Below are 24,365 nucleotides of genomic sequence, written 5' to 3'. Positions count from 1 at the left end.
ATACTTGCCAATGACCTACTGGAGATTCAAGCATTGCCTGACTGTCCCCAGACCTGGCCGAAACCCGTACTGGACTCTGGGCAAGGAGGTAGATTCCTCCAGCCAATCCTCCAGTTTGCTTGCTAAAATCCTGCCAATGGTCTTGAGGGAACTATCTAGGAGAGAAATGGGTCAGTAGCAGCAGGGATCATGGCAGTCCCCTTTCTTGAAGATGGAGATCACAACCGCTACCTTTCATGTCTGTATGACATCCCCACATGCGGAAGCTTTAGAGCTGTTTGTCAGAATCAGGCCCACTGCGTAATGCTATCTTTGAAAAGATCTAGAGGGACTCTATCTGGGTGCTTGCCCCACTGCACTTTGCCTGAGGGCAATGATTACGTCTTTGAATTCTATAGAGTCGGCAAGGTTGGAATACAGCTCTGAATTTCCATAGACTATCACTTCTCCCTCTAGGGTAGGGGCTCTATTATCTGGATTGAAAATACCATTGTAGAGGGCAACCCATGCCTCCACTAGGATGACTGTATCTATAGAAGGTTTCTCTTACCCTGAAAAGAAAGTGTTGTTAATAACCTTCCATAATAAGGCTAACACCTTCAGAGCAGAGGCTCCTCCCTAGCTTCTTCCCTCAGAACTGATATCCTGGCCTCCAGGTTAGATTCTTCTAGTATTCACTTTAGCACTTTCTGAGTGCGGGCTAGTAGAGGAGGCCAGTTTCAGATTATTATGAACCAATGTGCAAGCACTACCAAATCAGCCTACAGGTGGGGATTCTTTGAGACTTTAGACTGCTGCAATACCCAGTGCTCTGCAGAACAAACAGACCTAAACGCAGTAGTGATGTTTTCTGGTGTCCCCATCTGACTTGTGTGTAATAAGAATGCCTCACTGTTCTCATTTACAAGCGTACTTAGAAAGGTGTCCCTATCGACCCTCTCCCATTGTATCCAAATACCCCCATTTCATGAGTTAGAGAGTGGGAGGTTGTCCTGCTCTCCCTTTCCTCCCCATGGGTGTATGGTCCAATGCTGGGATGGGAGGGTTGTGGTCACTAACACAAGAAATCGAAACATAATGGTCAAGTGTTAGCTTATCAAGGTCCTGTGATGGTAAAAATAAGTCCATATCACGACCCTTTTGAGGACCTGTAAAAATAGTGAAAGGGGGTGACCAGATACTTGAATTCTTTAGTAAAGACCAGGGTTCTGAAGGTCAGCAAGTTATTCAAGGCATCCCTAAAAGATATGTGTTGGAAATGCAAATACTCCTCCCACATTGATGTTTACAGGCCACATAAGGAGTGATCAGCACTCCCACAGAACCACACATTAAAATCCCCCTCCCCCCCAGACAATCAGAGCCTCTTTGTTATGACTACGCAGAAAAGACACAGGGTCGCTGTCTAAATCATGTACTATGGAGGTTTATCAATACTAAGTCAAAACATTATGGGGTCAACATTACAGTCAGCAGATACTTGGCCCTAATACAGATTGTGCTCTGTTAATTTAATGAGCAAAGAACTGCTAAACCCCTTAGCTCTGCTTGCACTAGGTGGTGCAGCAGGTTTACATACTGTATGAAAGCCATTTATAACAAAATGCTCAGTTGCCCATGCCTCCTGCAACAGGGACAATGTCTGTTTTCTTAATGGTAGAGAGTCCGCCTGGGTTCCTGAGATTGGAATGGACACCAGTAATGTTCTATGATATAACTCTCAGCCCTTTCAATCCTCGCCTCCCTGACACTATACAGACACCTGACCCAGCAGGTGGTAAGTGAGCTCCCCCCTTTGACAATCCATTCTGCGATCCATTCTTCTCCACCTGTTCCAATAGATCATTTGGCACGCACCCTTCCTTGTGAATGTGATCATGGTAATGGGCCACTGAACAAATGGGGGTAAAGAGTCAATCCAGCTCTTCCAGGGAGCTGAGCGTCTAAAATGAGTTTGTTACCTCTACATTATACATTGGGCTCCCAGTCCCCTGATGCTGTTCGTTTATTTTCCTGTGCCTTGCAGCAAGGACCTTTCAATCAATCAATCAATGACATTTGTAAAGCGCGCTACATACCCGTAGGGTCTCAAGGCGCTGGGGGGGGGGGGGGGGGGGGTGCCGCTACTGCTCGAACAGCAAGGTCTTCAGCTTCTTCCTGAAGGAGAGGTGGTCTTGGGTCAGGCGCAGGTCGGTCGGAAGGGAGTTCCAGGTCTTGGCGGCCAGGTAGGAGAAGGACCTTCCTCCTGTAGTTGCTCTTCGGATGCGGGGGACGGCGGCGAGGGTGTGGTTGGCTGATCGGAGGTGGCGTTTGGGAGCGTAGAAGTTGACTCGGCTGTTGAGGTAGCTCGGGCCTTGGTCGTGTAGGGCTTTGTGTGCGTGGGTGAGGAGGCGGAAGGTGATTCTTTTGTTGACGGGGAGCCAGTGAAGGTCTCTCAGATGTCCGGAGATGTGGCTGGTTCGTGGGATGTCGAGGATGAGTCTGGCTGAGGCGTTCTGGATCCGCTGGAGTCTCTTCTGGAGCTTGACGGTGGTACCGGCGTAGAGGGCGTTGCCGTAGTCCAGTCGGCTGGTGACGAGGGCCTGGGTGACGGTCTTCCTGGTCTCGGTGGGGATCCACCAGAAGATCTTCCGCAGCATGCGTAGGGTGTTGAAGCACGCCGAGGAGACGTTGTTGACTTGCCTGGTCATGGAGAGGGAGGAGTCCAGGATGAAGCCCAGGTTGCGTGCATGGTCTGTCGGTTTGGGTGCGGTGCCCAGGGCGGGAGGCCACCAGGTGTCGTCCCAGGCGGAGGGTGAGGGGCCCAGGATGAGGACCTCCGTCTTGTCCGAGTTCAGTTTCAGGCGGCTGGTCGTCATCCACTCGGCTACCTCTTTCATCCCTTCGTGCAGGTTGGCTCTGGCGGCGGTGGGGTCGTTGGTCAGGGAGAGGATCAGCTGGGTGTCGTCGGCGTAGGAGATTATGCTGAGGTTGTGTTTGCGTACGATGGCCGCGAGGGGGCTCATGTAGACGTTGAAGAGGGTGGGGCTCAGAGATGATCCTTGAGGGACGCCGCAGATGACTTCGGAGGCCTCTGACTTGTACGGTGGTAGGCGGACTCTCTGAGTTCTTCCGTCGAGGAAGGAGATGATCCATTCCAGCGCCTTGTCCTGGATTCCGATGTTGCTGAGGCGCCGTACTAGGGTGCGGTGGCAGACCGTGTCGAATGCCGCGGAGAGGTCTAGGAGGATGAGGGCCGCTGTTTCTCCATTGTCCATCAGGGCTCGGATGTCATCGGTGGCGGCGATGAGGGCGGTCTCGGTGCTGTGATTCGCTCGGAAGCCGGACTGTGAGGGGTCGAGGGATCCGTTCGTCTCGAGGAAGGCGGCCATCTGCTTGTTGACGGTCTTCTCGATGACTTTGGCTGGAAACGGGAGGAGCGAGATGGGGCGGTAGTTCTTGAGGTCGGTGGGGTCCGCTGTTGGTTTCTTGAGTAGAGCGCTGAGTTCGGCGTGTTTCCAGCTCTCAGGGAAGATGGTGGTGTCGAAGGATGTGTTGATGATGTCTCGCAGGTGGGGTGCGATGACAGCGTCGGCCTTGTTGAAGACGTGGTGAGGGCAGGGGTCGGTCGGTGATCCGGAGTGGATGGAGTTCATCGTGCGGATGGTGTCTTCGGTGCTGATCGGGGTCCAGGCGTGGAGGGTGGTGGTGGGGTGTGGTTGTTCGGTCATGGTGTGCGTTGGTTGGTTGTAGAAGCTGTTGTGTATGTCCGCGATCTTGTTGTGGAAGTATGAAGCGAGGGAGTTGCAGAGGTCTTGCGATGGGGTGATGTCGTTGTTTCCTGCGCTGGGGTTGGAAAGCTCTTTCACGATGTTGAAGAGTTCCTTGCAGTTGTGTGCGTTGTTGTCCAACCGGTCCTTGAATGCTGTTTTCTTGGCGGCGCGGATCAGCTGGTGGTGTTTCCGGGTGGCAAGTTTGAAGGAGGTCCTGTTGTCCGGTGTCGGTTCCTTTCTCCAGACTTTCTCGAGGGCTCGGCAGTTCTTCTTGGAGCTCTTGAGTTCGTCGGTGAACCATGGAGCCTTCTTGCTGCCGGGTCTGCTAGGCGGGGTCCTCAGTGGGGCGAGTTCGTCCGCGCAGTTGCTGATCCACTTCGTGAGGTTGTCGGCGGCCTGGCTGGGGTTCGCTGAGCTGGCAGGAGGGTGCTGGCTCAGGGAGGTGGCGAGCTGGTCTGCTGTGATCTTGTTCCAGCTTCTGTGGGCGGCCTGTTGCTGGTGTTGGTGGGTCGTTGTTCTCTTGAAGGTGAAGTGGACGCAGCTGTGGTCCGTCCAATGAAGCTCTGTGGCGTGGCTGAAGTCGATGTCTGTGCTGGAAGAGAAGACTGCGTCGAGTGTGTGTCCGGCGAGGTGGGTGGGGGTGGACACCAGTTGCTTGAGTCCCAGGTTGGCGAGGTTGTCGAGCAGGGTGCTGGTGTTGCGGTCGTTGCTGTTCTCTAGATGGAAGTTGAGGTCTCCCAGGAGGATGTAGTCAGCGGAGGGGAGGGCATGCGGGCTGACGAAGTCGGTGATGTCCTCGCTGAATTGTGTGCGTGGTCCAGGGGGTCGGTAGATCAGGGTGCCTCTGAGGGTGGTGTTCGGGTTGGTGTGGATCTGGAAATGCAGGTGTTCGGCGCTGGTCAGGGTGTTGTCGGTGCTGGTCGTGAGACGGATGGTGTTCCTGTGGATGATGGCGATGCCTCCTCCCATCTGGTTGGCGTTTCGGTCCCTCCGGACGATCTTGTAGCCCTCTGGGATAGCGATGGCGATGTCGGGAGCTGAGGAGGCGTTCATCCAGGTCTCCGTGAGGAAGGCAACGTCAGGGGCTGTGGCGTCTAGAAGGTTCCAGAGTTCGATGGCGTGTCTGTGGACGGAGCGGGTGTTGAGCAGAATGCACTTGAGGTGGGTGCTGCTGGTGTTCGACTTGGCGGGTGCTGGTGCAAGGCTGGTCCGGATGCAGGAGAACTTGCAGGCGTGGCAGCTGAAAGGTCCGTGGGTACGTCGTGGAGTGGCTTGGTGGCATTCTGGGAGTCGGCCGGTGTTGAGTGCGGTGAGGGTGGCGGCGGAGTACGTCAGGCGGGTCGGTCGGGGTCTTCGGGGTCCAGGGGTCCTGGCGCTGGACGCGATCCGGTCACGGACGGGCGCAGACGGGCTTACCTTTGGCGCGCCTTCGGCGCACAATCGGCGCGCCCGCTGCGCGTGACCGCTGCGCGTTCGCACGGTCGCCATTTAAAGGCGAAGTGCGCGGGTGGGCGGAGTAGCTGGGAGGCGGGAGCGGGGAGGGAACAGAAGAGAAAGGGGCGGGGCTAGTGGCGGTGGCGGGAAGCGGGAGCGGGGAGGGAGAGCGGAGGGCGGCGAGGTAGGCGGGCAAACAGGAAGGAGACAAGCTCAAATGCCCAGATGGAGGGCTACACGAAGAAGAAACGGTACAAAAATAAACAGGCAACAATGCTGGTCAAAAACGGAGGCAAAACAGTTAACAAACTCTCATACGGCATACAAAGAAAAACAAGCACAAATTACGGTCAAAACGGAGGCAAAACAGTTAACAAACTATCATACGGCATACAAGGAAAAACAAGCACAAATTACGGTAAAAACCGGCGAAAACCAAGGGGAGCGGTCCAGGCGGCAGCGAGGCCGGCGCTGAGGCAGAAGGCAGGCACTGGGGCACACGCAGCAGCTGGTGGCCGTGCGGCGCGGGGGTGTCCTTTGGCCTATAAATGTAACCTAAAGGTAAGACCTGAATAGAGTTTTGGGACTGCTTTCTAGAGAGCCTTAACATCGATCTAGCTGTGTGGGGTGACTTTCAGTAAACTATTCCACAATCCCCAGGCACTTCTGTTGCACCCGGACCCACCCAAGGGGACCTCATGACCATTGTGACCTCCCTTGATAGACCTTACATCCACTTCATGCCTGGCCCAAGTCAGTGGGTTACTTTATTCTTATGGTCTAGGGGATCTTCTCTTTGGTTGGGCTTTAAGATCGGTACATTCTTCAGAACTATCACATAAGGGGTGCATGAAGACCTGAATGGGTTAGGGCATGGGCTGAGACCTGAGTTGCATGGTAGGGAGGCGGGTGTGGGGGAGAGCGATAAGTGCCTTTCTGCCAACTCTATTTCCACGTTAACAACATTCACTGCTCAATGCAAGAACCCATCCAGTGCGGTTCTGGAGGTTTTCAAGTGAGGGGTTTGCAGACTTACAGGTCTGGAAGGGGCCTCCAGCGCCTTGCGCTTCCCCCTGAAAGATGCTTCAAGAGAGGCTTGTATGTAGCAGGGGGTATAGGTGGAGGTAAGGTAGGAAGGGACACAATCCAACCTCCAATCAGTCATCATCAGTCAATTAGTAGCACTCGGAGACCCAATATGACAATACAACCATAAGAGCTGGACAGGGGTGCAGGAGGAGGGCAGGACTGACAGACACCTCCTGCTTGGTTAGATCCCACAGGCAACCTTCGCATCATCAATTCCAACAATTCCTCTCCCCTTGTTGGGGAAGGATCTAGTAGGTAGACCTTGGAGTCTTAGAGACCCCTCAGAGAGAGTCAACTGCGTAAAGCACCCTCACCCCCTCTTTTCATGCTCTCTCTCACCCTTCCCTACCGCTTTTTCCTCATTCATTCTTTGTCTACTTCCCCTGCTCCTTTGCCCTCCCCCATCATCTCTCCCCTTGCCTGCTAAACCCCCTAGCCCCCTGTCCCTTGTTGAGGAAAGATCCAAGTACTTAAACTCTGGAGTTTCAGTGATCCCTCTGAGAGAGTCCACAGGCTAAGGGAGCAACTCACAGTTGAGGCATGGTATGGCGCCCCTTGCCAAAGCACTCCCTCTCCCCTTTTTGGGGAAGGATCCAGTAGGTAGCCCTTGGAGTCTCAGAGACCCCTCTGAGAGAGTTTACTGTGTAAAGGGAACCTCCCGCATCTGAGTTGAGGGAATGATATCACTTCCCCTGAGATCACAGCTTGCTGGACTTTGGACGCAGCTTTTACTCGTCTACCGGTTTGTGCCCCCGTCACCCTCCCCCTCTTCTTTCATGTTGTGTCTCTCACCCTCCCCCTAATCTTTCCCTCCTTCGTTCGCTGTCTACTTCCCCTGCTTCTTTCCCTACCCCCTGAATCGCTCCCACTGCCTACTTTTTCCCTTACGCATATGCCAATATTGTTTGTCTCGACCAAACATGTAACTATGTAGCTATGCTGTAATAACTGTATAACCTCTGAAACGATGTAACCTGCAACTATGGTCTGATACTCATGTAAAGCGCTCTGATACCTCCGGGTCTAGCCAGCGCTACATAAAACCTTTCAAATAAAATAAAACAGCTCCAGGCAGCTCCAGGCAGCTCCCGGCAGCTCCCGGCAGCTCCGGACAGTTCAGGACAGCCCAAACAGCAACTCCAATCAGCTTTACTGATTATAGTCTGTATGTCTTATGCACAACAATAAAATGAGCCACTTACCTCCTCCACTGGCTGAAGCTGATGGCCACCACCCCAAAGAAACAAGCTTGCCAAATAAGGATGCACTGAGATACCTGCATGGATTTCCGAAGGCTTTTGCAATGATTTTTCTCCTGCTCACCGCAAATTTTTATCTCAAATTTCAGAGTACCAAAAACTGTCAATAGCTTGGGTGATAATGACGATTCTGGGTCAGCCTCTGGGCTCTGAGGGGCAGAGGTCGAAGCCTACATCCTTGCTTAGGGGCCCAATCAATATTCTGTGGGACTCAACCCTTCCAGGCAGACACAGCCACCGGCACACACCAGCCACCATCCTGCCACAGGCCTCTAACTCACTCAACTCCCCGCATATGTTGAGCACAGTAATGGCGGTGTGAGCTGAGGCTGATTGGAGGGCAAGAAACACCAGGCGATTCAAGGCACATGCCTTGCAGCACTCAAGAAAGTGCGATCCCCCACAGCTCACCCTTCCAAAGGCTTCAGCCTCAGCTTCGGCATTTCCAGCAGGGAGACCGACATGTTGGTGTGCAATCGACATATCGGCAATCGGTTGAATCACTGGTCAGTGGGCGGGCATGAGCACGACAGCCTAGGGGATGCACTAATCCTATCAGCATCTCTCCAACCCCTGAATATTTTCATTTTGGTGTCAGTTTGGTTAGTCAAAGATTTCTCTGTTTTTCTGATTCGGTTTGGTATTCCTATTGCTTGGTGTTATGACTATATTACTGTTCTGGTACTGCATGAATACTTTACACATTACCTTAAATTAAGCCTTTTTGCTCTATGCCATATCTACCAGAGGTTGAACTTAATTTGGTGACTTTGAGGGTTCACCCTTACATGGAGCGTTATAATTCCTTTCGGTGGGCAGTCGCCCACCCCAAACTAAATAGCTTTACCCCAAAGTCTGATTCAAATTATTGAAGATCATTAAAATAATTTGTAGGGAGATTGCATTAAACAATATAGGACACACACTACAGCCTAACAGCACAGACAGTTGTACTGGACATAGCCACTTCTTGTCGTATGAGCAAGATGCTATCACATGGTCCTTAACTGTCCTCAGAGGTTAAGCCCACAGTGACATCACATGTACTGAAACTATTAAAGGATTTATGTTTCATTCACACAACCTTATACTGCCCAACATTGGCCCTAGATTCACTAAGGGTTGCCCAGGTACAGAAGCAATGCTGCACTATTTTGCGATCCACAAAGAGGCCTTTTTAATGTTAAGTAAATCCCTTCAGTAGTTTGCATTGCTTTGTGCCACCTGAGTGCTCACGCAAAACATCACTAAATAACCCCCACAGTTTTCTAACATGTAGGCTGTCTAGTTGCCATCATCGGTGATCCCTGTTAATAACACCTGACAAGCTAGGATGGCAAGTAATTGCATGCTTGGTTGCATATATTCTCACACTCTCCACTACACCCTTGCTTACACACTGATGGTCCTCAGTCCACTTCTACCCTGGTTCCAAGCCTCATGCACCTCCCTTTTTTAGGTCGAGGACCGAAGGCTGGCTTGCCAGCCGGAAGTCGGAGATTTAATGATCTTCAGTAGGGCAGTTTAACCCGCCTCTCTCCTCTGTCTCTCCTCCATTGGCTGGGTTCCTAAACAGAGGCCAGCCATTGGAGGAGAGAGGCGTCCCTAGAAAGAAGCTCCGTCTCTTTTGGATTCGGGGGCGTGTTCGTGCCGTTCTTTCCACTTTTTAGCCACGCCTCTTTTTAGAACGCAGAACAAGCCCCCGAATCTGAAAATGTTTGGAAGCTTGCAGCCGCCATTTTTTTTCCCCGCAGTGAAGGTGAGCCGTTGCTTTGCGTGTATTCCAAGTTCCCATTGTTGCTCCGCTGCTTGTCTCCCTCCCCCTGTACACCGGTGAATCGCTGATGGTTCGAATGATAAAGGAGCCAGTCTCAACGGTGATTACCCCTCGCAAAGCTCCCTGGGAGGCTGGTTAAGAGCCGGGACGAGGCTGACCCCTCCTGATCATCCCCTGGCCCCCTGAGCGCGACAGCAGTTTCTTCCCTTACTGCCCGTGAGTGCAGTTTTAGTGAACCTACTCGGCACTGTGGTGCTCCTGGGCTTTTCCGTACCATCCTGAGCCTGGGATGAGGTCTCCCAACCCGATGCATTCCGGGTTTGACTTCTGCAGCTTCCCCCATGGCCTACCCTCCTGCTTTGCCTCCTGTGGGATGACCGGGACCCGTGAGTCTTGCTATAGTTTCCATGTAAATCCCCCGCCAGCACTAAAATGAGAGCTATCACAGCTGAAATGATCACACAGGTCTCCGGTACGAGGGTCTGTGCGCCCGGGTGCCTTTGTGCGCTACTACAGCTCGCACAAAGTAGTGTTTGTGTTATCTTCCCCTTGGGCATCACTGCCACTGCGTACACCTCCAGACTCACGCACCTATCCCTTTTACCACGGGCCTTGCTGGGGGTGGAGGCGAGGCAGTTGGAGGACTGTGTGGGTCTCTTTGTCATCCTTTGCTTGTATGATTTTGCACATGTGTGTTGGGCAGGGAAGCCAGGCGTCGCTTCAGACGAGTGTTTCTCTCTGATTCTTAAGAGCTCAATGTTGTTTTGGCCCCAGCACTATTTTCGATTCTGCCTTTGAGAAAGAAAATGAAAATTAATACAGGGGCCGTCCCTCCCAATGGTTGCCATCTATCTTGTTCCTTATCTATTTGCTTGTCAGCCTCTGAGCAATTGCAGCAGGCAGAGAGCCCCCTTTGTGGTCTAAAGGTACAACAGAGGCTGCAAACAGCTATAGGGCGGTCACAATTGGATCGAAATTGTTTATGGGGGCGCTGCCTCTTTAAAAGTACTACACTAACCATGCGAATTGCCAGAAAAGTGTTGCAGCCCCGTGCCTGTTGTCTACGTGAATTCCGGGGAGGAAATAATACGCTGCCACTAGTCTTGAAAGAAGAGGTAGTTGGGCGCCACATTACAGCCTGTTCTGATGAGGCCCTTAAAAAAAAAGCAAACCCCTCACTCTCCAACTGCAAACCAACCAACAAATGCAGACAAGGCATTGTTTTAAGCCATCAGCTAGACTCGAGAGACCTGGCTCTCATTCATACATTCTGTCTTAATTACAAAGCCACTTTCCTGCGCTCACCTAATTTCTCACCAGTCACGTGCATAGCAACGAGTGCAAAACACTCTTCACTTAGGGCCATATGTATGAAGCTAATTTTCAGTCGCAAACGCTGCGAATCGGTAAAAATAGCGTTTGCGACTGAAAATTAGCAATTTCCAATGTATGAAGCCAAAATTTCTCGCAAATCAAGGATTCGCAAATATAGCGAATCCCAAAATTTTCGAGAGGCAGAAATTTGAGAAAACCATAGCGATTCCCAAATCTGCGAATATCCCAAATTGCGATATTCGCAAATGTGGAAATCGCAAATAAAAATTCGCAATGGTATGTATCAAAAAATCGCAAATTGTGAATTGAAGAAATTTGCATTTTTAGAAATCGCAATTGCCACCAAGAGGGAGCAGGTGGTAACCAGGTGCAAAGTATTTAAGGAAGCCCAAAATGCAACACACTCTTTTCCACAATGTCTGGGCTCTACGTGATAGCGAGTAGTCGAAGATTGAGAGTTCTGGCGCAGAGGAGGAGACGGCAGGAGAGGATATTCCGTGCGCGCACCACCATCTACCAGCGCACTGAGGAGGACATCTATACCCACTACAGACTGAAGGAAGACAGATTTAATTGAAGAACTCAGACCCTATCTAGAACACCCCACACGCAGGACACAAGCCATACCCACACACATCCAGGTTCTGTGTTCACTCCACCGGCTGGCCTCAGGTAGTTTTCAGGGGGTGATAGCCACAGCAGGAGGGGTGTCACAAAGTGCCCTATCGCGCTTTTTCCATGCGTTCCTCAATGCCATGACACAGATGATGCAACACCACATACACTTCCCCAGCACCACACAGGAACTAGCACAGACCAAGCAGGACTTTTACAACATCGCCCAATTCCCACACGTCATAGGATGCATAGATGGGACCCATATTGCAATATCCCCCCCTCAACCAATGAGTATGTATACAGGAACCTGAAATGCTACCACTCACTAAATATACAGGTGGTGTGTGATGCCAAAAACATCATCACTGAAATAGTGGCAAAGTATCCGGGAAGCACACATGACGCGTTTATCTTCCGTCACAGTGACCTATATTGTAGACTCTCAAGAGGTGATTTTGGCGAGGGATACCTACTAGGTAAATGCTCACATTCATAGGGCACATTGCAACTGACAAGCATGTGCATTCCAGTGACTAACCGTTTACATTTCCAACCACAGGTGACAGTGCTTATGCAGTCCGTGATTTCATCATGACACCCTACCTCAATCCTCCTAATGCTGGGGAGCGGCGCTACAACCGGGCACACATTTCAACAAGAGGCGTCATTGAGAGAACCTTTGGCATATTGAAGAGCAGATTCCGGTGCATCCACAAAAGTGGAGGAACACTCCAATACAGCCCCGAAACTTGCTGCAAAATGGTCGTAGCATGTGCCATGCTGCACAATATCGCTACCAGGAAAGGCACACCGGTGGAGTTGAGTGAATCTGAATGACGTGGAGGGGCCTGGACCTGGACACATGGCAGCTGGCGTAGCTGGTGCTGCAGCTGGGCACCAGAGGCGTGATGAGATAACGTGCAGCTACTTCTAGGTGAGCAATAATCACACAATCACAACTTCAATCTTTGCAACTGTGTTTTAATAGCTACAGCAACAATGCCACACATCCTTACAGGCAAGTACATACACTCCCAATGTGATGCACATGTTTTATTCACAGTGCTACTAAGTTAGTGGAGTGTGTGCAAAGTCAACACTGTAGTTGTCCATATGTGGCCCCTGCTAATCATTGTCATTTGGCTGCACATTCTAATGGTGTGTAGCAGGCCTGTTGCTCCTGCCACTGCGGCGCCTCTCTACGGTGGGTGGTGGCGTGGTGGAGCTACGCACTGACTGGGAGTCCTCCTCACTTGGAGTCACTACACCAGGGCCTGTGGTACGTAGGGCACGCAGTTCATCCACAGCAGCTGTGGGCTGCACAACAACAGTGGCGATGTCCTGTTTGCCCTGTGAGAACTCACGCTGTGTTGCAATGGTGAGCCTGGACAGAATGTTGGTCGATGCAGCCAGGCGGTTGATTGTGCGCGTGTACCGGTCCATGTGCACCAGCTCTCTGCGCCTAGCAGCGCGCTCGGCACGCAACTCCTCACGTAGTACTTGCACAGCACCCCTCACTTCTTCACGTATGCCCCTGAGCCCTGCCCTCATTTAACGCTGTAACGCCTTCATGTGTTTGGCTTGTAGGCGCTGCACCTGGAACATATTCAATTCCAGCCCTGCGAAGACCGACTCTTCCTGCTGTTCGACGGAGCTGCTGGCCGTGCGGGGTCTACGCCTGCCTGTGTCCTGTGGACCTTGGCTGTGTTGTCGCCTTGACTCCTGCTGTGAACCTATGGCATCAGACTGCACATTGTTATTGATGTCCTCATCATCTTCCTCCATGACTGCCAATGGCCTCACAATCCTACTCCTGGGTCTCTTTGGTGAATGACAGGGCTGTCCTCCCCATCAGTTTCCTGCTCCTGTCCTGCGTCTCCAGAGTCTGGAGGTTCTGTCTCTCTTCCACTGGCTGTGGGATTATCAGTTGCAGGTGCTGTGGATAGAACAGCACACATTAATTTTATTTACTCATTTCAAATGTGAAAATAAAATTAATTTCACATATTTTCCTTACTCTACTTTGGTTATTCCCCTTTCCTGACCTGCACATGTGAAAATTGCCTAGAGTGGCTGCTTCTCACAACATTTAATTTTCATGTGACTACATGTCCCACAATTCATTGCTGTGACTGCCTGTGTACTTGCTCTAGCATGACATGTGGTTCCCCTAATCCCTAGGTTGCTGCAGGGCGGGGGGGGGGGGGGTTGTTGGTTTTGTGATTGCATCCATCTGACCTGGTCTGGTAGCTGGTTGGTCGGAGCTGTCTAGCACAGACACGCCCGCCACACTCTCTGGAGCCAGTGTTCCCTCTACAAGTTCCTCAAGTGGTGGTGAATCAGGTACATTGGAGGTCCCTCCTCCGGTGAGCTGTGACTGCTCCAGCCTGGATGCCAATGTTTCTTTGGAGCGCTGGCGCAGGGCGTACCAGCGCTTGCGCAGTACCTCCACACTCCTGTTTGTGACTCCCAGGGCATTGACTTTCACCTGTATGCCTGCCCAGATGCGTCTTTTCCTTGCCTCAGGCACCTTGAGTGAGCTCTTACTAAACAACAAATCATGGTTTGGCACCTTCTCAGTGATGAGTGTTTCAAGTTCAGCTTCAGAGAACTTCATCTTTTTTTTTCTGGAAGTTTCTCCTTCCTGCTGCTCCTGCTGGGTTGCAGTCAGTTCCTTGTTCCCACTCTCAGCCATGGCTCCTCAGTAGCAATCCTCACTCTCCCACTCTCTAACAAACAATACTGTTGCAGCATGGGTAGTCAGTCACTTCCTGGATGGTGATGTCATCAAACTGCATCAGGATTGCGATTGGCTGATTTCCGAAAATCGCAATTTCGCGATTTTTCCCGTTAAGGAATCGCAAAATTGCGATTTTTCACATTTAAGTAATCGCAATTGTCATTCTCGCAATTATTTAGCGATTTTTTCCGAATCGCTAAATATTTGTGATTATGTTGATACATCCCGATTTGCGATTCAGAATCTGCGATTCGGTAAAAATCGCAAATTCCGATTCGCAAATCGGAATATTCATACATATGGCCCTTAGTGACAGACACTCACAGGTTCTCTACACATCAATACGTCAATCACGCGCACACACCCACGCACACACACACACACACACGCACACACCCACACACCCACGCACACACACATGCATGTACCACCCCAGTGGAAGCCCACGCAGAAAGCACCTTTTGCAGTTCCACTGTTTTGGCTCTCCGTCCTCCCACTAGTTTTCTAGCCTTCTGCCCCCTAATTACTCGTTTTTCTTGCCTTCTGCCACCTGATTGCAATTGTTTTTCTTGCCTTCTGACCCCTGATTGCACTCGTTTTTCTTGCCCCTGCTCCCCTGATTGTGCCATTTTTCTTGCCCCGGCCACCCTAATTGTGCCATTTTTCTTGCCTCTGCCCCCCTGATTGTGCTATTGGCAATGTAAATAACAATGCCATTTATTTTTTTTGTAGGTGGCTCTATGTGTGGGTAGCTCTGTCTGTGTGAGGGTGGCTCTGCGTAGGGTGTAGCTATTGGCATTGTAAATGACAATGCCATTTATTTAACGATTAAGCTATTGGCAATGTAAGTGACAATGCCATTTATTGATGATTTAAAAAAAGAAAAGAGAAATGTCATGAGCAATGCCAATAGCTCTACCTTTAATGATGCCGAGACCATTGCATTGTAAATGCTTGTTTCACATAGGCAAACTATGACACCCAAAGGGGACCCAGGACCCTAAGGAAAATCAGGTCACTCACAGGGTAAGAAAGCATTATATGAATGATACATATGGGGTATTTAATTACTACCAAGTGTGTCACTTATACCTCTCAAAATGGATGGGACGCACTACATGAATACCAATACATTACAATACAATAGCTATTTCATGCAGGTTCATGTTAAAATCTATGGCCTAGTTCTGGGAGTTTTGTATGTCAGTTCCACTATACCGGGATTTGTTAAGGGACTTCACATATGTTGTAAAGGGTTGCATTCCAGGTTCTTGGCCCACATAGATTGTGACTTTGTTGATCAGTCTCGGTTTCTTGGTGATTATACTACAATCTGGCTGAGTGATTTTGCCTTTCATCAATAAATACCCACGAGTAATACACATTCAGCACGCTACTAGAAAAATGATTCTTTTTTGTCTAATTGTAAAAAAAGCAATCTCAAGTGCACCTGGCCAGCATAGATTAGATTCAATAATTTCATCAATGTTCTATCAAATAAACAAATGAAGAGTTGCACTTTTAATTTCCCTTACCTTATATTTCTTTCCAAGTTTAAATGGAAAATTATCCAACTTCTCTATCTCTTTTCCCCACACGTTATTTTTCTTGTAGTTGGTAGTTGTATACATTTTCTTGTGATAGTCAAATCGTGGATCAAGGTGGAACGGGATGTTTTTATTATCTTGCATAAAATTAATAGTAAACCTAAGAAAGAGGAATAAATCATACTTTTATGAAGTTAGATAATTGAAAATACAATTGGTAATCAAATATTAGAATAAAACGTTTGCATTTAAATTATCCTGCAGAATGCCAGTTCGATCCATTTGAATTTGTTATATTTTAAATGTTTTTTTTAGAAAGCCCTTTATTTGTGGCATTTGCACATTTAACACCCAGTGCAGTATGGCAGTCAATAAATACTACATTCGTATGCACATTGTGATGGACTGGGCCAAAGGAGGAGTGGAGCGGTGTGGTGTGGTGCAGGGGCCAGAGCGGCTGACTCTGGAGCACGCAGCTCACGTTTGGAGCATCGGAACCAGCGGCAGCTCAGGTCAGCACCCTGTAACTCTGGGCAATAGCTCACTTAATCTACCCGACGTCCCCCAGCGCCTTGAGACCCCCTAGGAGTGATTAGTTTATGCTTTACAAATATTGGATACAGATACATGAGTCTGATGTAAATAAATATTGAGGCATCCAGAATGCAGTGCTGAAGCATGGTGTCCAAGGAGCTGTAATTGTATTCAGCCATACCCATCCTTTCATCAAGCTCCATGCACAAAATGTTACCCTCAAGTAACTCCATTTGTGGGGTTAGCTACTGTAGAAGCACAGCTTTGAAGGCTGTGCCTTATATATCTCTCGGTTGCAGGTGAGGGGTACCAGCTTCTGAAACCCTTCCATTGTGTCAACACCAGTGCTTTAAATGGGCCGGTACTGTCCGGTACGGAGTCCGCCACTTTTTTATTTTGAGAAGGAGAGTTCCGGCACTTCTCACGAGAAATGGTATACTTTTAATTGGAGAGTATCTGCACTTCTCAAAAACAAGCAGGTACTTTGGTACAGAGTACCTGCACTTCTAATTTTCCATTTCAAGCACTGGTCACCACAATATACTAAATCATTCAGTCAATCATTCAGAGTTTGTAGTGGTTCCCCCTAACAAATAGTCCTTAGATAATTGCAGGGTAATAGCCTCATATTTCCTCGCAGAGACCAGGACCGCCTTAAAAAACACAGCAGCGAACATGGCGGACACAGCCTAAAAGAGCTCCGTCCCGCCGGCCAAATATCCGCTGATTTATCCTGGTTCCCACCACCCGGCTGTGCCCTGGAGGGGTGGATCCTGTGACGGAAGCCGGTGGCAGGCCCTGTGCGCAATCCCGGCTGAAAGTGTGCATCGGGGACCCGAAATCGCGACCCGGCGCAGTGGGGCCTGAGCCGCGAAGTGCAGCCAGAGGACCTCGAATTTCATGAATCCCGGCGGCGCCGGCGGACCAGCGCGGACGGGGAGGGGCGAGTGGCGCTGGACCCTGGTTGGCGCAACTGACATTCCGGTGGCTCAGACCGGACCTCGGGCTCCACCAGACACCCGGGAGCAGCAGAAGATAACGGCTGAGGGACCGGCCCTGGGTGGAGGAGAGGCAGTGCGGGCTGGCCTGCAATGTGAAGCCGGGGACTCGATTTTGGTGTGCCCCCGGGGAGCTGATCCGGGCACCGGCCTTTGAGGCAACCTCTACTGGCAACAGCTGGTCCGGGGGGGGGGGCAAAAGTAAGGAGGTGTGCTCCCCTGGGGGCGTACGGTGGGGGCCCTGCGGAGCGGCAGGATTAGAGGAGCAGGTGGCGGCTACTCTGGCGGTCAGATCGGGCCACGGCAACGACGAGGGGTGGGCCGGGAGCCCCCCTCAGGGCATGCAGTAGGCCCCACAGCCCGCAGCTAGGTGGTGGCTAGTGAGGGGAGTCCCGGCCACCTCGGGCCCTCCCTCCCTGATTAGTGAAGACCGCAGGTGCGCATTTCATCGGGCTGCGGGCCTCTTCACAGGGCAATAACCGAGCGGTAGCGGTTGAGACACTGCCCGTGGCCCCAGGGATCGTACATTCAGTCATCGCTGTTGTGAGGTGACCGGGCCAGCAGAATACCTATTTGGCTGTTGGACTGGGCTGCGGCTGTAGACTGAGTGGTGCGGACATTATACGCTGTGGGAGACATTGCTGGCCCCCCTGGCGAACGACTTGGCGAGGGTGACCAAGGGCATTCAAACAGACTTGGAGTCCGTCCAGATAGAGGACCGATACACATGGGCAGCACGGGTGATGGTGGTGTAGGGCTTGCGGTAGTGCAGTGACTGGCCTCTGACCTGCATCGGACCTGGGCACATGAGACCACGGAGGGGTGTATGGAGCGGGTGCATGTTGGCCAGCGATGCCGGGATCCTACTGGTGGCATGGAGAGAGGCCGAGGCCCCCTGTAGAGGCCGGACATAGCCAAGGGTGGCACGCCCTAGAGCAGTAGGGCCGGCCACCATTGTGAGAGCTCGATTGGGGGCTTATAAAGGTTCGGTGCACGCAACCCTCCGGGTCCTGAGCTGGAATGTGCGGGGTATGCTGGACAAGGTTAAGAGGGGTGCAGTCCTGCGTCTGGCGAAAAGAGAACGCGCTGATGTCCTATTTTTGCAGGAACTCCACTTAATAGGCAACAAAACACTCTGCTTACAGCGCTTTGGCTATCAACAAGTCTATCATGCAGGCTTTGTCAGAGGGTCTCGGGGGGTAGCCATCTTAGTTCACCGTAGGCTCTCCTATGTTCACTCCACCCATTGGGTTGATCCACAGGGCAGATACATATTTATCAAGGGTATGGTGGGAGAGGAGTCCCTGATGCTGGGTAGTGTGTATGCCCCACCCCCGTTGCAATGGTCGTTGGTGGAAAAGTTATTCAAAGTTTGGGCTGATATCCCCGAGACACCAGCGGTAGTTGGGGGGGACTGAAAATATGTCATGGATATGCTGGTTGATAGATGTCGCCGGGGGGAGAGACAGACGGCTGGAGGGGCCACTAAACTGGGGGATTTGGTTCGAGGTCTGGATTGGGTGGACACGTGGCGATACTTGCATGCACACGGGCGGAAATACATACCTGTCAGCAGTCCATAAATCCTTCTCTAGACTAGACTATATATTTGTCCCCCATTCAGCTATAGGTAGGGTGGAGTCGGCAACTGTGCTGTCTAGGGGGCTTTCAGACCAATCCCCCGTTGCCATAGAATTTACTTTATATAGAGGGCGGCAGCTGTTATAATGGCGCCTCTCTACATGGTACCTTCAGAATGAGGAATATCAGAAACATATGAGGGAGGCCATAGCACACTACTGGGTCGAAAATGCTGGATCTGTCTCGGAGGCCGGAACAATGTGGTAGGCCATGAAGCCTACACTGCGGGGAGTGGATATTGCATGGTGTGCGGCTGTGCACCGGCAGCGAAAGGCAGACTTGATCCAGGACGCGGCAGATGTGGAGCCCTAGAGCGCCGCTGTGGTGTAGTTGGGGACAATCAGGCAGTGGGGCGGCTTCTCTTAGAGCAGCAATCCTATGCGTCAATACTGCTGGATAAGGCACGGCAGGTGTGGTTGGCGACGCGTAGCAGGATTTATCAATGGGGAGACAAGTCAGGGACGATGCTACACCGCCTCTGCCAGAACACGTTCCAGGCGCAGACTCTACCGGGACTCCTGGATACAGCGGGAGACCCGATCACGGACCCGGGGGAACTAGCTGAGAGTTTCGCGGCGTATTACGCAGTCCAATATGCTACCGGCAGACATGGTGGTCAACTTTATTACGGACTTGCCACCGCGGGCGGTAACGGATGAAGTGCGTGATCGTCTGGAGCTCCCTCTAACAGAAGAGGAGTTGGGACAAGCACTGGGGGAGCTTAACACTGGGAAGGCCCCCGGGCCCAACGGGTTCCCTAGCGAATTCTATAAGAAATACCACCTACAGTTCGGCGCACACTACAGAGCTGCACTGGAAGAGGTGAGGGAGAGGGGTAGTGTGCTGATTGGCGACATGCAGAGGTAGTGGTGTTCCATAAACCAGGCAGGCCTCCGGAGCAGCATGCGTTGTACCGGCCCATATCTCTCCTGAATGTTGAGGCTAAGATTTTGGGTAAAGCGCTGGCTAACCGTCTTCTACCTCATATTGCGGGGCTTGTGCACCCAGACCATGCCGGGTTCATACCCGATAGGGCAACTAGGCACAATATACGCAGGGCCCATGTTGCGGTAGCGGCAATTCAAGGAACTGGGGTCCAAGCGGCACTTCTCCTAGCAGATATAGACAAAGCCTTTGATTCCCTGAGCTGGGTTTATTTATTTGCGCTTTTGCCTTGGCTCAACCTAGGGCCTCACTTCCTATCCTATTTGAGACTCTTGTATACGGACCTGACAGCTTCGGTCAGGGTGGCAGGGGCCATATCTTCCAAATTCCCCATTGGGCGCGGCACAAGGCAGGGATGCCCCTTTTCACCTTACCTGTTTGCCCTGGCTATGGAACCGCTGGCGGCTTGGGTGCGATTAGATGTGCAGCTCCACGGTTTCGAGTGGGAGCGGGGCCCGACTGATAAGATCGCCCTTTATGCCCATGATGTCTTGTTTTTTCACACAAATCTTGGCAGGTCGGGCCACGCCTACTTGAAATTATGCAGATATTCGGCGAGACCTCCGGGTTGTATCTGAATCCTCGCAAATCGACCCTATGGGTGTTGGGGGAGTGCTCGGGTGTTGGGGACTGGGCGTCCACACTGCAAGTAGCGGTGGGGGGTATCAAGTATTTGGGGGTGTTCATCTCTGCGGTTCCTGTGCTATCCTGGGAGCGCAACCTGGTACCGGTTTGGGATAGGGTCCGGTCGGAGATGAGGAGGTGGTCCCGAATGCCCCTTACTATTTATGGCAGGTCAGCCATCTTTAAAATGGTGGCCCTCCCCCGCTTACTTTACCAATTACAAAATCACCCATACCCGATCTCACCCCAGTGGTTCCGGCAAGTGGAGTCAGCACTGGGGCAGTTTTTGTGGGCCGGGGAATGGTGCGGGTGGTGCTGCGCACCTGTTTTCTGTCCACTTATGATAGGGGTTTGGCAACCTCCGATATCCTGTCCTACTACCAGGCCGCTCATCTCTTGGTTCTGAATGAATGGTGGTATGGAGATAGGGGTGACCCGGCATTCGCCCTGGAGCGACATCTCATGGGCTCCAATACTTTACATACGGTCCTATACGCGACGCAGTTGCGGAAGGGGCTGCCGCCGGCCACCCAGGTAGTATTTCAAATTTGGAGACAGGTATTGTGTCTCATGGGATGGTGGGGCAGACTGACAAAGGACACCCCACTGTGGCACAATGGACGTCTGCCTGCTCTAGCGTCTCTCCAAGGCTTATGGGGCTGGGTTGACATTGGTATCTCATCATTGGGAGATGTAATGTCAGGAACGATGCTTAAATCCTTCCAAGACTTGCGCGAGGAGTACGATATGCCCCGGTCCCAATTCTTTAGATACCTACAGTCCCGTCATGCCATTGCACCGAGTCTTGAAGGTCTCCATTCCTTCCCGGAGTTTAGCCCACTGGAGGCCTTTATGGGGGACTTGGGGGACAAAAAGATTTCCCGTATTTATCGAACGCTGGTCATACATTGTTCCAATACACTGCTGAAGCTCCGGGAGTCGTGGGAGAGGAATGTGGGGGCACTCGAGGAGGAGGATTGGCAGGAGGCGCAAGCGGCTCCTAGAGGCGCGGCCATAGCGATACGGCTTCGGCTAATCCAATTCAAATACTTGCATAGAGTATATTTTACAAGGAAAAGGTTGTGGCGGACTGACCTTATTGCATCCCCAGACTATCTCCGGTGCGGCAGGGAGGTGGGGACACTGATTTATACGGTATGGAGCTGTCGCTCGCTGGCCAGGTTTTGGAATTGGGTGTGGGATTGCCTGACCGAGGTCTTAGGGTGGGAGCTTCCTTGCACACCGCAGTTAGGCTTGCTACATGTTTTGGAAGGGGTGAGGGGTAACATATATAAGAGGCATCTACTGCTGCTGGGTCTCACCTTAGCCAAGAGGGATGTGGCCAAAGCATGGAAAGACCCCCAACCTCCCTCGGTGGTTTTGGTGTGGAAAAAGGGCCTTGATTTCTGTATGGGGCTGGAACAGCCAATCTTTGTGGCCAGCGGGTGCCAACGAAAGCACTTCAAGATATGGAAGAGATGGGCAGATTATCGGGGCCTTTGGCTGGGGCCCCAGTGGACCAGGAGATGGATCTGGAGGTGGGAAAGAAGGGTCCATGGAAGGAGTGCACATGATATTAGAACGCAAATTGAGTTGGAGGAAATGTGAGACGATGTTGTGCGACCGGGATGGGTGGGATTCGGGTGGGCGGAGTAGGGGGGGAGGGGGGGTTGGGAGATGGGGGGGGTGGGAAGCTGTTAAGTTTGATGAATCATTTGAATCCAAAATGCTGTATAGATTGCCCATTTCTTGATGCTCTGTATTTGATGTGCAGTTAACTTCAGAGTGCGGAATGCTGCAATATATGTGCGATCTGTCAATAAAATCTGTTTAAAAAAAAAAAAACACAGCAGCGCCATAATGGGGGATGGGACAATGCTAATCTGTCAAAGTAATCCCCAAATCTGCATTCTAGTCTTCTCTAACTGTCTCTGCCTGTTTTGGGACAGCATTATAGAGCAGGGGAATGAATACACACCTCAGCGAACTTGCCGTGAACATCTGTGCAAGAGCTTTCACTAGCTGCTGCTCTCTCAGGAACGAGGGTGTGATGTCTGAAGAGTGTGTTTGACTCTGATACACAGAAACATGTCCAACAGTGTTGTTGCAACCAGCTTTTTAGGTCGAGCATTGGAGACCTCTTGAATATACTTTAGTACATGCTTATCTATCAGTATATACTTATATTTTACTTATATGTGTATGTAGTTTGTGGGCTCTGGAGATCAGCCCTAGGCCTTGTCTGCTTCCGCTTAGGGACTTTTTATTTCTGTTCAACTGCCTCTATTTAAGTTTCTTAATAAAAAAGGAACAGTAGAGGTCAGTAAAATATCAGAATTGCTTTCTGCTGAGGACCTTCTTTTTTAAAAATGTTTCTGGCAACTGCCTCTATTTGACTTTCTTTTTTTTTTTTTTTTGAAAACCTTTATTGTACCTTCTCACAAGTACACAGCAAGTCGCCTACAACCCCGAGGGGCCGGCCGCTAGAATAAGAGAAAACAGCAGTGACAGCCATGCGGAAATGAAGTTCATACGTTAAGTACACTACTGTAGTAAATGGGCACATCACCAAACAAGTTGAAGGTATGTAGTCAAAATCACAGTACAAATTAAGTGAGGTTTTCATTTTTTGTTTTTTGAAAAGAAGCAAAAGAACAAACAGGAAATAACATTGCGGTCATTGAGAAATAATAATGCAGGTTAGCTGTATAGAAGATCCTTAGGACAGTATAAGTTGCCATGTATTATCCGGGGATCTCATCCGGAACGGGGAAGGACTTGTCCCCCACCCTCATTTCTATCCAAATGGTGTCCCTACCTCTTTCTCCACCCTTCACTCCACCCCTCCCTCATCATCTGATTCCAACAGATCATCTTCTGGCAGCGGGTCACAGATTTCGCCACGGTACACATTCCATGGGGACCACACCCTATTCCACTTGCCCGGACACCCACGGCTCAAATACACCGCCCTTTCAGTTATCATTATTTTGTCCATATTCATGCACCACTGTGACTTCGTAGGAAGTTCTGCCGCCCCCCAACGCTAAGCAATATCAATATCAATCATTCCCAACGTTACCCAAAGACGACTATGTCTGGGCAAATCTGTTGGTTCCCACACGTTTAGGAGACATCGCCTTGATTCTGGGAGGATCGAAATCTCTAGGGCCTGAGATACAGTACGCAGTACCTGCCGCCAGTAATTTTGTATGCGTGGGCAGTCCCAAAACGTGTGGAAAAAGGTGCCCTCCTCCCCACAGCCACGTAGACAAAAAGGGTGTGGTGTCCTGTGGATGCGGTGTAGCAGTGTTCTTGTGTAATATACCCTATAGAGAACCTTGAGTTGGACAAATCTCATCCTAGCCGAGATGCCCACCTCTTTCGGTGACGCCAGAGCCTCATTCCGCTCGTGTTCTTCTAGGGCGTCCACCTCCTGTTCCCATCTTTCCTTCAGAGGAGCCAGTGGGTCTGGCGAGTTGTTCAGGAGCTTACGATACGTCAGTGAGGTTGCTCTTTCCGCCATAAAGTCAGTCAGGAGGCGATCCTCCAGCGGGGAGGACTCAGGTAGAGTCGACCCAGAGGGGATGGCCGCGAGCAGGGCATGACGAATTTGTACGTATTGGTATGATTCGTGTGGCCCTAGGTCGTATATTTCCCTCAGGCGGGTGAATGAGATAACTTCACCCCCGCTCCCACATGTCGCCCACCGTGGATATTCCGATGGAATCCCAGTGGGAGAAACCCTTGCTAATTCTCAAGTTGCCCTAAGGCACGTGTATCCCAGAGCGGGGTGAGTTTGGTGATTTTCCCCTTCCAGCCTAACGCAGCCGTCCCCGCGTGCCAGGTCTCCACAGTGAGTTTAGTGGGCCCTGATAGGAGTCTCAGTTTACTTCGGTCATAGAGTGGGGCAAGTATGTTGTTAATGCCCAGCTGCGCCCTGTCTGCTTGAAATGCCGGATCAGACTGCGGGGCGTGTAGCCATTGATTAATGGGCTTAAGTTGCGCTGCCCAGTAATACAAGTGCAGATTCGGCAGTGCAATGCCCCCATCGTACCAGCTTCTACAGAGT

The 24,365-nt window shown here is 51.1% G+C and overlaps 1 protein-coding gene across 1 annotated transcript in view; it reads right to left on the bottom strand.

The window, feature by feature from the left end:
• Positions 1–24,365, bottom strand: part of LOC147689810 (galectin-3-like) — a 250,363-nt gene that overhangs the window by 75,055 nt on the left and 150,943 nt on the right. The window contains exon 5 of the mRNA XM_086937291.1: positions 15,540–15,711. Coding sequence (XP_086793417.1) covers positions 15,540–15,711 — 172 coding nt within the window. The remainder of the gene's footprint in view (positions 1–15,539; positions 15,712–24,365) is intronic.

Source organism: Lissotriton vulgaris, chromosome 9 (genome assembly GCF_964263255.1).
Source record: "Lissotriton vulgaris chromosome 9, aLisVul1.2, whole genome shotgun sequence".
NCBI lineage: Eukaryota > Metazoa > Chordata > Amphibia > Caudata > Salamandridae > Lissotriton > Lissotriton vulgaris.
This window is presented reverse-complemented; position numbering and strand designations above follow the sequence as displayed.